Source organism: Gastrolobium bilobum, unplaced genomic scaffold, assembly GCF_033153095.1.
Source record: "Gastrolobium bilobum isolate Gb01-03AN ecotype WA unplaced genomic scaffold, APGP_CSIRO_Gbil_v1 utg16305, whole genome shotgun sequence".
NCBI classification, from domain to species: domain Eukaryota; kingdom Viridiplantae; phylum Streptophyta; class Magnoliopsida; order Fabales; family Fabaceae; genus Gastrolobium; species Gastrolobium bilobum.
The window spans coordinates 144,346-160,435 of record NW_026895590.1 but is presented as its reverse complement, the minus strand read 5'-3'; the positions used below and the strand labels follow the sequence as shown (position 1 = coordinate 160,435).

Here is a 16,090-nt window from a genome sequence, read left to right as displayed (position 1 = left end):
AAGCTTTTGCAGAAAAATTCAGACATATTTATTACATGGAGAAGAAGTAAATACTATGAGTAAATGCACCCTGCAACACATCAACTAACCACATACTCTTCCCACCTGCTAATATTTACTTCAGTCTGTGAACCATTTTTATATCCCCTGCTAGCTCCCTACTCCAAAGCACTTCAAAATCCTGCTCTAACCTTCTTTCTTTCTTCTATCTCTTAGTGTTCTAACCAGCTAGACATAATGGAGAAGAAAAGAAATCATGTCTCTCTTACCATGTTTGCAATGCTCATTGGATTGCTTTCTCAGAACCTTGTAATACCTGTAATATCCACCACTGTTGAAGACCAGAAGAACTACTATTCTCCAGATCCACATGCAGGAACTCCTCCCACAGGTTTCTCTAATTCTCTGTGTAATCCTCTAACTGAAGTATCTACATTTGTCCAATATTTATGCAAAGCATAAATAGTATTGCTATCTACATTTGAATCAAGCAATAGCTAATTAATGACTTTGGTCTTTTCCTTTCTCATGTGATAACATACATTGTCTTCACTTATTGCAGGCTCACACAGTAGTCCTCCATCTCATGGCCATGGAAGCACCCCACCCTCACATGGAGGTGGTGGAAGCTATAATCCAACCCCATCAACACCCCCAGGTGGCAACTGTGGATCACCCCCACATGATCCTCCCACTCCAACACCCTCAACCCCTTCAACACCTTCAACACCCTCAACCCCTTCAACACCTTCAAACCCTCCTTCAGGTGGTGGATACTATAACTCCCCACCATCTTATGGAAGTGGTAGCCCCCCAACACCAATCACTGTTAGCCCACCAACCACCCCAATTGACCCTGGCACCCCCAATATCCCTTCACCCCCTTTCCTTCCTTCCCCATCTCCCTTCACTGGCACATGCAAGTAAGTTACTTTCACAACAAGTACATCGTTACCTACTATACAATATATACTAATCTATTAGTTTATATTTATAAATTTTTTGTTTACAAACTCTTACAAATTACACTAAGTATGACTGGTTATACTTCAATCAAGAATGTATGACCGGTCATATTTAGTGTAATTTATAAAAAAAGTTTGTAAATGGATCTTTTCCCATAAAATATAAAGTAAACTACTATATATTATTTTACCACACTGTTATACAACTTTAATGGGATGAGCGTAGATCAGTAGTAAAACTGTTCTTTTGTGACAGAATGATTATAGATTTGAATCTATGAATTTTTCTCACCCTTAATGGGGAGTGGTTTTTTGTTATAATATAACCTAATGAATCAATTCTTTTAATCTTCAGCTACTGGAGGACTCATCCAGGAATCATATGGGGATTGCTTGGGTGGTGGGGAACCTTAGGGAGTGCATTTGGTGCGACTAATGTTCCCGGGTTCAATTCTGGTGTCACCTTGCCACAAGCACTTTCCAACACAAGAACTGATGGGCTAGGAGCACTATACAGAGAAGGTACAGCTTCTTTTCTCAACTCCTTGGTGAATAACAAGTTCCCTTACACAACCAACCAAGTCAGGGACAGATTTGTGGCATCACTTAACTCAAACAAGGCTGCAACAACACAAGCTCACCTCTTCAAGATGGCCAACGAAGGGAAAATGAAGCCTAGAGCTTGAAATGGATTAGTTTATTTAGTGTGTCAAATTATGGAGTTAAGAACTTAATATGTAAGAAGATTTCTGCTAGTTTGTGACATTTATGGCTATGATATGTTTTAATTTATCTTGTTATTGGTATCATGTTTTGTTTCCAATTTAATGCAAGCTTTATGGTTTTAGTTTTAAATAAAGTTCATTTGTTGTTAGAATTGATTGTACAAGACCTTCATTCAAAAGAGTTAAAGAGAAATCCCCACAAAGCAGAGTCAAAATGAATTGATTTTGCCAGACAGAGTAATATTGAAGTAACACGGTCTAAAAGTGTGGATTGGGCTTACTACATAAGCTTGGTTGGTGGGTCTTGCAGACAAGCAAGGACCCCACCATTAAATGTCGAAATTGGGTAGTATTGTTTCCTAGTGAAAATACATGGTTTAGTTGTCTATATATATGCATGTGTAAAGACAAACATAGAGGGCTATATGCTAGAGGGTTAACCATTACTTGAAAAGGAACAGCTAAGCAGCCATAGGAGATACAGTTAGTGCCAGTTTAATTGCTTTGAAAAGAAACCGTACAAGACTGTGGTTTGGCCCAGGGTCATTTACCACAGGAGCTAATCCCCGTACATTCTACTAAACTCAATTTTTTTTAGAGTAAATATCATTTTTGGTCCTCAGCAAATTTCATGATACTCGTTTTAGTCCCTAGCAAATAAAAAGGCCTATCGTGGTCTCTAAGAAATTCAAAATAGACTCATTTAGTTGAAATTGTGGTCCTCACAAATTCAAAAAAGACCCATATTAGTCCTTAAAAGGACTAAAATGGGTCCATTTTAAATTTCTTAGGGACCACGATGAGCCTTTTTATTTTCTAGAGACTAAAACGGGTATTGTGAAATTTGCTGAGGACAAAAAAAACATATTTACTCTCTTTTTTTAAAATAAGGCACAACCACTACCTTAGAAGATTTTTATTTTTATTTTTATATTGATTGATTTCTTGATTAATTCAATTGGACTGAATAGGGTTATAAGAGCAATAAATCTTTCTATAATAAATTTTTAAATTTGAACTCGAAATCACTTATTAAACTGCAACAATAATTGAACTAGTACAACATTCTAATTTTAAAAAATACACAAAATTTCTCATATTTTATAAATTTTAGAAATATCTACAATGACCATAGCCTATAAGTAAATGAATTAAAGTCACCTTTGATGAAAAATGAGTTAAAAATGATAGTTAAGAAAAAAATGTTGAATGGCAAAATTACTCAAAAGGTAAAAGTAAAAATAGAAACATGATTAGAAAAATATTTTAGTCCATTAGGTAAAGTTTGGTAATGAATAGAGGTGACTAGATAGATAAGCATTTACCTAGTTGAATTTCACTTAATCTATGTAAGTGAAAAGCGTCAAAACTTCTTATTTCTTCTTCATCTTCCAACAGAATTGACAGAGGGAGAAAAAAAAAGATTTTGAGTGAAATCTTCCAAAATACATATAGAGATCTCCAAATCACTTCATTCCAAAGCCAAATTTGTAAGAAATTTTGAGAGAAACATATTGGTACCCATATTTTCATGTGGGGTTCATTGTAGAAAGAGTTCTTCTTCCCCTAAGATTTCGGGTTTCATAAAAAATATGAATTTTGATGGAGCTTAAGGCCATGGGAGCTTGAAGTAAGCTTTACCCTTCATTCTTGGGTACATTGTGGTAAGGAATCACCTTTCTTTTCTTGTTTTCATTTAAGAATTCTAGATTTTGTGATGAATAGTGCACGAAAATGTGAGGATTTTATGGATTGTGATGGTTTGTGGTATATTCATGTTGTAGAGTTGATCCCAACATTGTTTTGGTAGTTAGCGAGTGATGTGGATATAGCTTCCTTTGTTAAATATGCTTAGGATTGCTTATTGATGAAAGACAAAAAAAGAAATCACCATTTAGCTCATTATAGGAATCACCAGTTGTGCCAGCTGTCTTTTTGGGAGGAAGATTTTTTGAATTCTTTTTCCTCTGAACGACCATCCATGGGCCTACTCCCTGACTTGCTACAGGTTTGTCAACTTATGCTATGTTGACCTCTTGTGTGTTATTATTCTCCACTGGTTTTGCATAGTCAGGGCATATTTCAGCGTTGTGGCCATATTTACCACACTAGAGACATATCATGTAGAGACCCTCATATTCAACTTTGAGGACTTCATCTTTTAGGATATACTCTCCTCTCAATGGTTTGGAGAGATCGAGGTCTATGCATACCCTAGCAAACTTGTCTCTATCACTTGTAGAGGTAGTTTTATCAACCTTTAGGACTTTCCCAACTATGTTTCCTAGATGTTTCAGAAAAGGCATTTCACAGAACTCTTGGGGAATACCTGGTAATCGAATCCAGGCGGTGACTCTGTGGATATTGGCTTTTGAGGGTTGAAGCATGGCTCCCATTTCCTTATAGCGAGGTAGTGACCCATCAGCACCCAAGGGCCTCCTGTTAATGCCAAATTGAGGTCTTCCAGATTTGAAAATTTTACAGAGAAGAAATCGTTACCCACATCTGCTACTACAATGGAGCATGACTTGACCACAGATTCTCATGTTTGCTATTCATATACAGAACACCCACCTTTTTCCCTAGGAGTTTAACTATGATAGCATTCCTCCAAGGACTTATCATCCTCTGCTTTGCTTCTTTGGAACATCTTATTCTGACGGAACCATCTGCTTCATAAATGGTCTGGAATCCTCATTCAGAGATGTCACCCTTATCAGGATCTAGAGGCTCGTTTGACTCCATTAAGTTATCTTCTTGCCAAGCACTATCGTCCCCATGGGACTATCTTCCGATCTAAGTGCATTAGCGAAGGTCCTTTGTTTTCCAGGCGTTGAGTGGTCCAGACATTTGCCCAAATCTGCTCCTCTATTTGGGGAGATCAAGGAGAATTATTCCCCGTGTGTAGATCTTTTGATACTTTTGCGTGAGTTTTGTAAATTATCTGGTGGATTCAGAGAATATTTCAACGGTCTACCATGAGTATCGTTGGAGGAATTCATCTTATTTTCCCTAGCAGAGAGAATATATTCGCATGTGTGAGATGCATGTGTCTAACCCATTTTTTAATGATTCTTCTTTTTCCTTTACAATTTGTTAAAAAAAAAGTGGGAAAAAGGGAAAAAAAATTGAGAAACTTTAAATAGAATATAAAAGGAATTGAAAAATAGTATGTGGGGGAATTAATTGAGGTACATAATAACATCTCTGATCTAAAAAGACCAATATGCTTAGAATAGGCGAGTTTTGAAATATCACTACGTTTCATAGCACCATGAAAGGTTTTGAATCTTTTGATGGAACTCATTTATCAATATCTATAGATAAATAATTTCTTTTTTTTATAAAGAATTTTTAGATAAAAATATATATTTGATAATACACACATTCTAAGATGTGTCTGTTTAATAAATAGAGAGATTTTTTTTCTAATTTTTTAATTATGATAATACAGTATACAATATATGTATTTAAGAAATAATGAGCACGGAATAAATAAATAAATAAAAAGTTTTTTATTTTATTTTTTTTACAATTTCTGTTCTTTAGTTATTGGTTTATTTTCTGGAATAGAAAAATTAAGTTGAATTTATTAAGCATAAATTCTAATCATTTTTATTTTATACATTAAAAATTGAAAAAAAAATAGAAACGTTATGATACATATCCTAAGTGAGTTAGAAATGACGATATGATGTGCTTTAATAAAGGTAAAAATTTGAGTTGGTGGGTCATGTTTGAATTCCCACAAATATCTTCGACACGAACATGACAGATATTTAATAAATAGAGAGATTTTTTTTCTAATTTTTTAATTATGATAATACAGTATACAATATATGTATTTAAGAAATAATGTGCACGAGAATGATAAATAAATAAAAAGTTTTTATTTTATTTTTTTTACAATTTCTGTTCTTTAGTTATTGGTTTATTTTCTGGAATAGAAAATTAAGTTGAATTTATTAAGCATAAATTCTAATCATTTTTATTTTATACATTAAAAATTGAAAAAAAAATAGAAACGTTATGATACATATCCTAAGTGAGTTAGAAATGACGATATGATCTGTTTTAATAAAGGTAAAAATTTGAGTTGGTGGGTCATGTTTGAATTCACACAAATATCTTCGACACGAACATGACAGATATTTATTTGTATCAAAACTCTCTATATTAATATGACTTATTTACCATACACTACATGACGATAGAACACAATACGAATAACTAATTATTTTACTTTTCAAATAAAAATAATTTAGATAACTTCAAATTAATAAATAAAAGTGGATAAATGAGACAAATATGTAATTATATAATTATTTATTTTAAACAGTGCACACCAACATGAATCCTCATGAATGCAAATAAGGATTGAGACAAACACAAAAAGTTAGCAGCATATTTGAGTGTTGAAAATTGACACTCCTAATTTTAAACGTTTTCCTTGTCCTCTTTTTCCTTCTTTTTTTTATTTTCGATTCAAATAGAAGGATTAATTATGTACGAGAAAAATAGAAACTTTAGACCAGCTAAACTGTTATGCATAGACAGGATACTAAATCTTGTAATAACAAAAAGTGGCACAGAAAGAGGCAGATAAACTAAAAAAATCTTAAAATTTTCTTGTTACATATTTAAATTTAAGACAAAATTGACATTTCTTGCAACAAGGTACCAGCCCGACTCGCAGCGCTATTACGACGCAATTAACTACTATGTTTCTACTCAAATATTTAATAAAAGTATTGCTAAAATAAAGCTGAAACATCCATTGATTGACCAATTGTAGCAATTAATAACAATTAAGATAACAATTGCTTTGCATGGTAGAGAAAGAGGGAATAACTTATTGTCAACACCTAATTTATCAACAGCAGCCACAAAACACCACCGATGTAGCTCGACCATCCACACAGCTCGAGGCTTCTTTTGATTTGATGGGTCCTCTTTGTTATGACCTTTCTTAGGCTCTTCATAATCTTCATCATGATCTTCTTCCTCATTACATGCTACCATATATTTTGGAGCTCTTCAATTCTAAGAGTTTTACCAAATAATCACAAGCTCCCAGACTCATTCCTTTCATCACCAACTTTCCATGCTATCTCCAGATAACACTGAGATAAAAAATTAAATAATGTTAAAAAGATCATCAAGCAACAAAATGAAGCCCCAATACATAATACCTCGAGAAAATATTTTTAATTTATACAGAAAGAAGACCATAAAATCAAAACTCAAAATTTTAAAAAATAATAAAAGAACGGTTGAAGATTACATATAAAACTATCACAAACATATAATAGGTATGTCCATCCAAAGTCGACCGAGCTAAGTCCATCCATTTCAGGCATGTGGAGATCATGTCAAACTTGTTTTCTCTCAACAACCTTATAGCCGTCATTGCCTTTATAGTCGTGGTTACTGCAAAATAAATAATTACAATAAATTTTATTCTTTATGAACAAAATGAAATATTGCAAATACAAGCATAATACAAAACCTATAAAAAGATCATTAAATGATTTCCAATCATAGGAAGCTAGTAACATCCTGCATTTGAAGCCAGTAATTTAATTGAACACAACGTTTCACAAACAATATCAAAGAAAGATAAAAAGTTAAAAAAAAAATATGGATTAAGAGTAACATTGACAGGACATAATGTAAACAAATAAGATATTTGACGGGAAAATGACTCAACTTCATTGATATTTCACACAAATATATACAACTGTGTAACAAAGAAATCAATAAAAGATTTGTTACTTTAAAAACCAAACAGAAGAAAGTAAAAGAATCAACTTGACAAATTTAAATTTATGGAGAAAATGGAAAAAAAAGAATATGTTTTTATTCCAATAATAATACATCTAGACCAAAAGAAACAAAAACACCCAATGGAAAAGCCACATCCTCATTATTTTCAATTTTTCACCAAACTAAGAAAGAAAAGAAAAGAAAAGTAAAGCACAACGGAAGGTACAGATCGTGGTAACACAATTTTTCAGGAACAACGTCAGAGAATTAAGAAAAAAATTATAAATAATTCAATTGACTAATATTAGCACTGAGTAGATATAATGTAGAAAAAAATTATTTGACGGGAAAATGATTAAACTTCAGTGATAATAATTTCACACAAATATATACAGGAGTATACAACTGAGTTGAAGAAATAAATAAAAGATTTTTTTACATCAAAAATCAAACTGAAAAAAGCTGACAGAAAGAACTAGACATAAAAGAAAAAACATCTGTTATTATTCCAATTGAAAACCCACATCTAAATATTGCTAAAACAACAATGAAAGAAAGAAAGAAACATAGATATACAGGATTAATGGATTATATATATTTCTCGAACTTAAAGAAATAAATATTCTATGTTAGTTTTTTTACATGAAACACCAACTAAAAAAACTAAAAAATTCAAATTTATATATGTATGTAAAAAACAAACAAACTGAATCTGTTATTATACCAATAATATGTCTAGGCCAACAGAAAAACACAATAAAAAACCCATAGTCAATATTGCCAAAAAAATATAGAAATCAAAAAACATTTTTAATTAGGTTTTTAGACCGAAAGAAACATCAGCATACCATCGAAAAGTCACATCCTCAACATTTTCAGAAAAATAGAAAAGATAAAAAGAAAAGAAAGAGAACAAGTAATGTACCATGGTATTGACACCTTCAGTGTTGTCTGGAAAGAGTGACAGAATGCTGGTGATGAAAGCAATTAAATTGGGAGCTTTATATTATTTGGTAAAACCTGTTAGAATGGAAGAGCTCCAAAACATCTCACAGCATGTAATGAGAAAGAAGATTAAGACGCAGGAGGAAGAATATCAGGATGAAGATTATGAAGAGCCTGAGAAAGTTCTTAACCAAGAGGACCCATCAACCCAAAAGAAGCCTCGGTTTGTTTGGACGGACGAGCTGCATCGAAGCTTTGTGGCTGCTGTTAATCAATTAAGTGTTGACAGTAAGTTATTCACTCTCTCTACAATGCAAAATAATTGTTATCTTAATATTGTTATTAATTGCTACAAAAGGTCAATGAATTGATGTTTCTACTTTCTTTTAGCAATATTTTATTAAGTTACTGAATTGTGTTATTTTGATTGCAAGAGGCTGTACCTAAAAAAATTATTCAATTCATGAACGTCGAGAACATCTTTTAAACAAGAGTAAAAGAAGAAACTAATAATATTAATAAACATTGGTACTCAATATGCATTACTCATTCTACATAATTTGTTTTTAAAAAAAATTTCCAAGGATGTCAACACTCATTTGGACTAGACTAATCTCTTCCTAGCATAGAGCACATAACGATTTTTACCAGGATGTAATCGAACATATTTGAAAAATAAATCATTCATCTATATATCTCTTGAATTTCACTGTTATTAGTTGGTTACCTTCATTTTATTGTCTCAGGGAATCTGTTACAAGGATGGTCACCCTCTTTTATTATTCCCTTCATCATATCTCATTTTTCACTCATCATCCAAATAAATATTATGTTTAATTTAGCTACTACTAAAATTAATCTTTCTTACTTATTTATATTAGATTCAAATATATTAAAGTTTTATTTATTTAATGTTATATTTACATCAAATAAAAAATTGCTTGTGGATTTAGACCAATTAAGGCTCTAGTGAGGAGCCAAAGAAAGTCTGATTAAAAGAGCAACAAGAAGGCCAAAGAAAGCTTGAGAAGAAACCATTTACAAAGACCTTAATCTAGATGGCTTTAATGAAATTTTGGTTATTGATACCACTGTTTAGAAAAAAATTTAAAAGACGCTTAAGCAGTGAGAGCTAAAAGCAACAGCAAATACCTTTCTGATTGGAGGGGAATTCCTTCAAGATTATTTTAATTCTGCAACTTAGAAAGTGATAGTCTTACTGTGATTCAACCACCTCACACCCATTTAAGAGATTTTCATACAAATGAACCTGTATAAGAGTATACAAGAGTAAATAAGAGCACATCGTTTAAAAGAATAGAGGTCGTGATCAAAATTGAAGAACTATGGGAGTGTAAAGTTCTTATCAAACTACAACACCAATTGGAACGAAACATAAGGTATAACAAGTTTACTAATTCAAGTAATAATGGCTGTGCACATAAGGTATAACAAGTTTACTAATTCAAGTAATAATGGCTTTGTAGCAAAGATACGCCAATATGATGATAGTAATGAAATAGCCATGTCCCATTATCTTTCAAACATATTAAAACAATTGATTTCTTTGTGTTCAACACTTCATGTATTATTGAGTACTCTTCACTATAAAAGCCTCTCAACAGAAGCATAGCGAAATGCAAGCAATTGAATAATAAAGTACAGAGTTTTCAACTCCCATGCATATAAATTCAGAAATGCTCTCATTGGCGAGGCTACTTAATCAGAAACTCAGTCTGTGATTTTATGGACCTTTTGTGATTACTAAAAGAATTGGTCCGGTTGCATATCAATTGAAATTACCTGATTATGCCAAAGTTCATTCTGTTTTCCATGTCTCTCATAGCTAAAAAAGGCTATCAGCTCAGCAGCACTAGTTTCAAATTTTACTAGTTGTTTGGCAGAGGACTACGAGCTTCGAGTGCAGCCTGCAGATATCTTAGATGCCCGTCGTTTACTTAACGGTAAAGTCAAAATTTTAGTCAGCTGGTTCGACCTTCCTATTAACGAAAGTTCATGGGAAGATTTGGAGACTTTTATAGATTTGGGGACAAGGTGAAAGGATGGGGGTAATGTTGAGGCTATCAAACATGTTTACAATAGAAGGGGGGAAGGCCCAACATGGCAGCAAAGGACTGGCCCAGAATTAGAAAGTCTAGTGCAATTTCAAGAAGGTTCAGGGGCTGACCCAAGAGCTGAGGTGGAGAAGGATGACGTGGAAAAGGAGCATAAAGATAGAGGAGATTACAATGAGCGCATGGAAGAAAAAGGGGAAGTTAGTCAGAAGGCGTGGGGAGCGAAAGGTGATGCTGGTGTGGGGGGATTTATAGGGGAAGGCAGCATCCAAATGGGGGAGGATTGGATAATGAATTAGTTGGGGAATGTAGGGGATCCATTGGGGACCTCTTGGGAGCTTTTTTCTTCTCTTTTCGGTGTCAAATACAAAGTGTCTCTTGCCGTTGTTTAATTTTCTCCATTGTAAAGAGCAGTGCTCTGTTATTCTATCAATACATATTATAGAAGGTTTCTTTAATTTTCTGTGTTTTATCAATTTCGATTTATCTGTTCCAACAAAGACAAACTAATTGTTATAAAAAAAAAACATCAAGGACAATGTGATATGCATAAAAATCTTGTTTCACAGCAAGCAAGCAAGCAATAATAATAACAATAATTCACAATAATAGCAATGGCAAGGCAATCACATGCATATCACCCAAAACTTTTGAAGAAAAAAAAAGTAAGGAAAGAAAGAAAATCCATAGATGCTAAAAAAAGAAGTGAAAAGTTGATACTTGAAATAAGAAAATCTTCGTCCTCAACCATGAGTCAAAAGAGAAAGAATCAGAGAGAAAGCTAAAGAAAAACTAAGCATTATTCAGAGAAAAACTGAAGCTGAATTCATTGATTACAGATCTGAGTAGAGACCTAACTTATATAGACGATACAATGAGATCTGAACAGAATCTAACTACCTGACTCGAACTGACTGAACTGAAACTGAGCTTCTAAGATTCAGTTATAACAAACTTAACACTACAAACACAAGAGTCCAAATACAATGAATGAACCATAGAGTACAAATACATGACACGTACAATATTAATGAGGATTTAAGAAAAAATAAAGGTATGGAAGGGAAGTTACCTTATCCTCAGCAGCAAGTAAAGGAAGATGGAGAAGAATCTCAAGAGGCTCAGTGTCGGCTGCAATCACAACGACCTCCGAAATGCCTCTCTTCAGTGTCTTGGTCGCTGAAACAAAAACTAAAATGGTAAATAAAACGCAATAACACTTAAAATGGTACAACTAATAAAATAAAACCTCTTTTAATCAGAGGCAAAGTAATAATAATACCATCATTAGCACCTTTTTGAGCTGCTTGTAGTTGTGAGTTGTGCATCGGCCAAAGGCAACCATTTTTTGTTGGGGAGTCGTTGATTGAAAGAAAGAAAGAAAGCATGAAGAAAACTTGAAGAACATTCAAGTCAGATTCAATGAATCTTTTAGAGGGAAGAGATGATAACGAAAAGGTAACCATTTTTTGTTGGGGAGTGGTTGATTTGATTGAACGGTGAGAAGAGAAGCGGCTAGGGTTTTTCGTGGAGAAAAAGAGAGAGGAATGAGTGATAGTGCAATACAAAAAATGGGTTTTAAAGAGACTGGATCTGCAAACATTGCTTTTATGGGTTATGCATTGCAGGGCCACACTACACTACATTATGATTCATTCTTGAAAAGCAATGGTTATTTTGAGACAGTTTTGTTTTGGGCCCAATCCAATCCATCTTTGTTTGTCATCGAGGAGGGATTTCTGAATTCTAAAGAAATGTTAATAAAATTGCTAATATATCTATATCTATATCTATACTACCGTAGAAGGGGATTCCATACTTTAGCGTGCAATTTTTATCATTTCAAATTCATCTTTGTTAATTATTGACTTAATTATGTACCAAAAAAATGATTGATTTAATTATTTAAAACAAACATTACAAATATACAACTTTAAATACATCTTAAAAGGATAAAATATAATCACTTAATGTTTACCCGAAAAAAAAAATATAATCACTTAAGAAACTGATTAATAATAATATTATTAAAAAATAGAATTAGCAAACACATAATACTGAACAATATGCTGAATAATGTGTGTGTACACACACAAAATTATAAAGGAAATCTCATGCTTTGGTTTTTATTTTTTTATTTTTCAAAATTATTATTATTAACTACTTATTGAAAGAATGAAATTATAGAACAGTTTCAGCCCTAAAAAAAAGCCTATTTAGAAAGTATGTTGTAGATTTTTGTTTACATGTCAGGCTTATAAGTCTACAGGCTGGCTTATTTTATATTATTTATTTTAAATTAAATAAATAAATTATTATTTTAATGGTTTTGAATAATAAGGTTATATTATTTTTAATTATTGAATGTCTTATCGACTTAAACATGCTAACAAGTTTATGCCAAGGCTTTTGTTTTTTAAATATAGGTCATGCTAAATTTATAATTTGGGCCTACACAAGATAACGTATTCGGCCAGGCCTAAAGTATTTTATACATGTCTGACCTATTTGAGCTAGAACCTACCTCTGTCCAGCCTATTTACACCCCTACTTTTAACAATGATTTTTCGTCGTTCATTGAATGTGAGTACTAAAAGCATGCTTTTAACATGGGCTAATTTATATATAAAGTAGAGCCATCAAAACAACCTATCTCATCCCTTTAGGCCCTAACCCACACAAGCTAAGGTAAAAAATCCTGCAAATAAAAAAGGTCGCATGGGCCAAAATCTATATAATCCCACGGGATAAGGCCAATCCACAAACCAAAATTTCATATAAATCAATCATTTTTCATTAATTAAAATTATGACAGTAGCAAACAGGCATCACCAAAACCTTATTTGAAATTCCCATCTGTAATCCATCTTCCACTCCTAATTTCTACTCTCCATAATCAACTATAGTGGAAAGAACAATAAATCTTTACGTAATCCTCCAAAACAAGCAATCAATGAGATAAAATAAACCATGTTGCCATATAATTGAATAGGAATTAGTTTCTTCGCGTAAACTATTCCCAAATTACAAACTCATAAAAACGTCTCATCCATTTTTTTTTCCTTTAATATAGTGAGTGCCACATATTTAATGAGTCTGCAAGAGAGGAATAATTTATTCTGTAACAACAGGAGAAACTAGGAAAACCATTGCCATTTGTTCATTCCTTACTTTAACATAAATTCGTTACATTAATTATGTATTTGCTACTCCAGGAGTAATAACCAACAAAATTGCTTTAGGCTTATTTTCAATGGTGTGAGACTCATCATTCTTGCCTTTATTTTATTTAGCCATGTTGATTTCATTAGCAATTTCCATTCAGCTTCTTTCCTTTGTCATCATTTTCTATCATCCCACCATAGCAGAAGGTGGTTGATCCAGTTCGCAATTCAACATATAGCTATGAGAAGGTGCAACTTGCAAGTGGGATAATATTCCCATCTCAAACTCAGTTAGCGGAAACCTCACTTATTGATCCGTAAAGTGAGTCTTGTATACCATGAACCGCCATCAAGATTTCGCTGCATTGCTAGGCGTGTCACAAGCCCGACGATCACTACTGACCGCGAATGGCTGCCACATCGCCTCATATGCACCATTTTCAGTAATAGTGAAGCTAGGCTCAGATTTGTAGTGGCAACGCAAAATGTCCCGGTCAGCATAACTTAATGACGAAGTAGCTATCTCTGTTTCAACCCAATCCCTCGCCTCGAGGCGATCGTCCGACTGAGCAATCTCCATTAGTCAAGTAACAATCCTACCTGGGAGTAGGGGTGTAAATGGGCCAGGCTGGCCCAGCCCAGCCTACATTGAGCCCAGCTCAGGCCCAGCCTTTCAGAAAAGTAGAGTAGGCTTAGGCTTATAAAAAAAGATTTTTTTAATAAATAGGCCATAGGCCAATTTTGTCAAGCCTGGTCTACAGCCTTGTAGGCTTGCCTATTTAATTTATTAAAATAAATTAATAAAATAATATTTATTTTATGTGGCAAAGACACAAAGTACCAAATACCAATATCTCTTATTTTTTGTGCTATTTTATTTTATGAAAGGAAAACTTGCCTAATGTCTCCAAATTTTACATGTTGTTGCAACTTAATACCATGGAGCAATGAGTACATTGCTGGATTATGATGTTACTGATGAAGATCTTTCAATAATACTCTTCTTTCCCTTGTCTTGATGGTGGTTTAAAGATTTTTAGATGAATGACATTCTCTTATAGACTTTATTTCAGCATTCAGTAATTGTATTTTTCTTATTTTTCCCATTTCTTTGACTCTATTCCTCTATGACATACATTCTAGAAATGAGGTATTATGTTGACTCTTTCTTGTTTGTCATTTTTTCTTATGAGAAGTACTAATGCATGCATGAATGGAACTTTCTTTGCTCTAAACAATTATTTTTTTTGCTTAGTATATTTAGTGGGAGGCCTACAAGGCCTGTAGGCCATGTCAGGCTTTCTTATTTTTGAAAATGGGTCGGGCTTGGCCTACAAATAAAGCCTTTAATAGGCCAGTAGGCCAGATAGGCTGAATTTTTTTTGACGTAGGCTTGGGCCAGGATGGCCAAAGCCCAGCCCAACCCATTTACACCCCTACCTGGAAGCGATAAACACACAATCAATCTTCAATACTTCACCAACGCCAAGAAGACCACTGCGAAGAGAAATGAGGTCCCACCTCGCCCTATTCCTCACTCTTGTGATCGCCAACACCCTCCTTACCAACTACTACAAGAAAAAAATAACTCAAGCACAAACTACTTACCATCAGAATCAGAAGTTTCTGAAGAGCTTGAAGAATAAAAATCTGAGTAGCTTAAAGAAGAAGGCCACCAAGCAGGCGGTATCTTATAAAGCCCCAGGTCTTCATATATGGCGTCCCACACACCATACTTTACAAGACGTCCATCTTCCGGATGAAATCTACCTAGCCGGTTCTCTGCGGACTCATCATATTTACGGCGATGGAAAGACTGAGAAATATGGGGTATATGGCCCCGCGAAGTGCTCAAAGCAACAGGGGAGTCAACAGTCGGGTGGGAAGGCTTATAGTAATACTCTATAGGACGATTTTGTGGAAGACGGTTAACAGAAGACAAAGGCCGAACAAGTCACCCGGCTCCTAGGGCAGAGCGCCGTGAAACATGGCGATAAGGACCTCTCTTTCATCCAGTTGAACGAACAGAAGATCTGGAACCACGACGATGTGAAGGGCGAGCCCTAACCCCCTCACTGGAACCCCTTGACCGTCGTCCTCCAGATCTGGCAGGCTGACGCCTCCTAGACCCGGAAGCGGTCTCATCCCATGATGAAAGGCGCTCACCACGCGGTCGAGAACCAGATGCTTCACCCAAGTAGGAAAGCATAGGCCCTACAGCCCGTTCAGGCAAGAGACTCTAAATCTCCTTTTCAGAAAAACCTAGAAGTTCTGGAATTCTACCATGGGGCAATGACTCCACCTCAGGGACTAAGGAACGATATGAGGGAAAGCTGTTGCTTCCCCCACGCCTAGCAAGATAGTCCTGCATAGCTGGCCCCATTGTACAGCCTTCGACGGAGTCAAAGGCTTCATCAAACTCTTCCTCCTTAACCTCAACCCCCAACTCA

General features: G+C 34.3%; 2 protein-coding genes across 6 annotated transcripts; one reads left to right on the top strand and one right to left on the bottom strand.

The window, feature by feature from the left end:
• Positions 1-200: 200 nt before the first annotated feature.
• Positions 201-1,651, top strand: LOC133318251 (protodermal factor 1-like). 2 transcript variants are annotated; one of them, XM_061520252.1, is made up of 3 exons: positions 201-391; positions 563-923; positions 1,321-1,651. In XM_061520252.1, exons 1-3 carry the CDS (start codon positions 238-240, stop codon positions 1,649-1,651), a joined length of 846 nt encoding a protein of 281 aa, XP_061376236.1. In that variant the 5' UTR covers positions 201-237. The 2 variants fall into 2 exon arrangements, with proteins under 2 accessions (XP_061376236.1, XP_061376231.1); XM_061520247.1 differs by having other exon boundaries at positions 201-409.
• Positions 1,652-6,293: 4,642 nt separating this feature from the next.
• Positions 6,294-12,022, bottom strand: LOC133318177 (uncharacterized). Of its 4 annotated transcripts, none has more exons than XR_009752439.1 (6): positions 11,771-12,022; positions 11,549-11,655; positions 9,554-9,671; positions 8,382-8,707; positions 6,975-7,120; positions 6,294-6,813 (listed from the first exon to the last, which is right to left on the bottom strand). XR_009752439.1 is itself a non-coding variant. In XM_061520157.1 (4 exons), the coding sequence occupies exons 1-3, from the start codon at positions 11,940-11,942 to the stop codon at positions 9,618-9,620; spliced, it is 345 nt and encodes a 114-aa protein (XP_061376141.1). In that variant the 5' UTR covers positions 11,943-12,022; the 3' UTR covers positions 8,727-8,844; positions 9,554-9,617. The 4 variants fall into 4 exon arrangements, 1 of the variants encoding a protein (XP_061376141.1); XR_009752435.1 differs by having other exon boundaries at positions 8,382-8,662; XR_009752440.1 differs by lacking the exons at positions 11,549-11,655; positions 11,771-12,022 and adding an exon at positions 10,205-11,322 and having other exon boundaries at positions 8,382-8,662.
• Positions 12,023-16,090: the final 4,068 nt, after the last annotated feature.

Bases quoted from the DNA above. Each gene is read 5' to 3' on its own strand.
- LOC133318251 (XM_061520247.1), top strand. From the start codon at position 238: ATGGAGAAGAAAAGAAATCATGTCTCTCTTACCATGTTTGCAATGCTC. The intron at 410-562 runs GTAATCCTCTAA...CACTTATTGCAG, and splicing joins AGGTTTCTCTAATTCTCTGT to GCTCACACAGTAGTCCTCCA. The intron at 924-1,320 runs GTAAGTTACTTT...TTTAATCTTCAG, and splicing joins CCCTTCACTGGCACATGCAA to CTACTGGAGGACTCATCCAG.
- LOC133318177 (XM_061520157.1), bottom strand. From the start codon at position 11,942: ATGGTTACCTTTTCGTTATCATCTCTTCCCTCTAAAAGATTCATTGAA. The intron at 11,656-11,758 runs GTATTATTATTA...TTTTTGTTTCAG, and splicing joins TCAAAAAGGTGCTAATGATG to CGACCAAGACACTGAAGAGA. The intron at 9,672-11,548 runs GTAACTTCCCTT...ACTCTTATACAG, and splicing joins TACTTGCTGCTGAGGATAAG to GTTCATTTGTATGAAAATCT.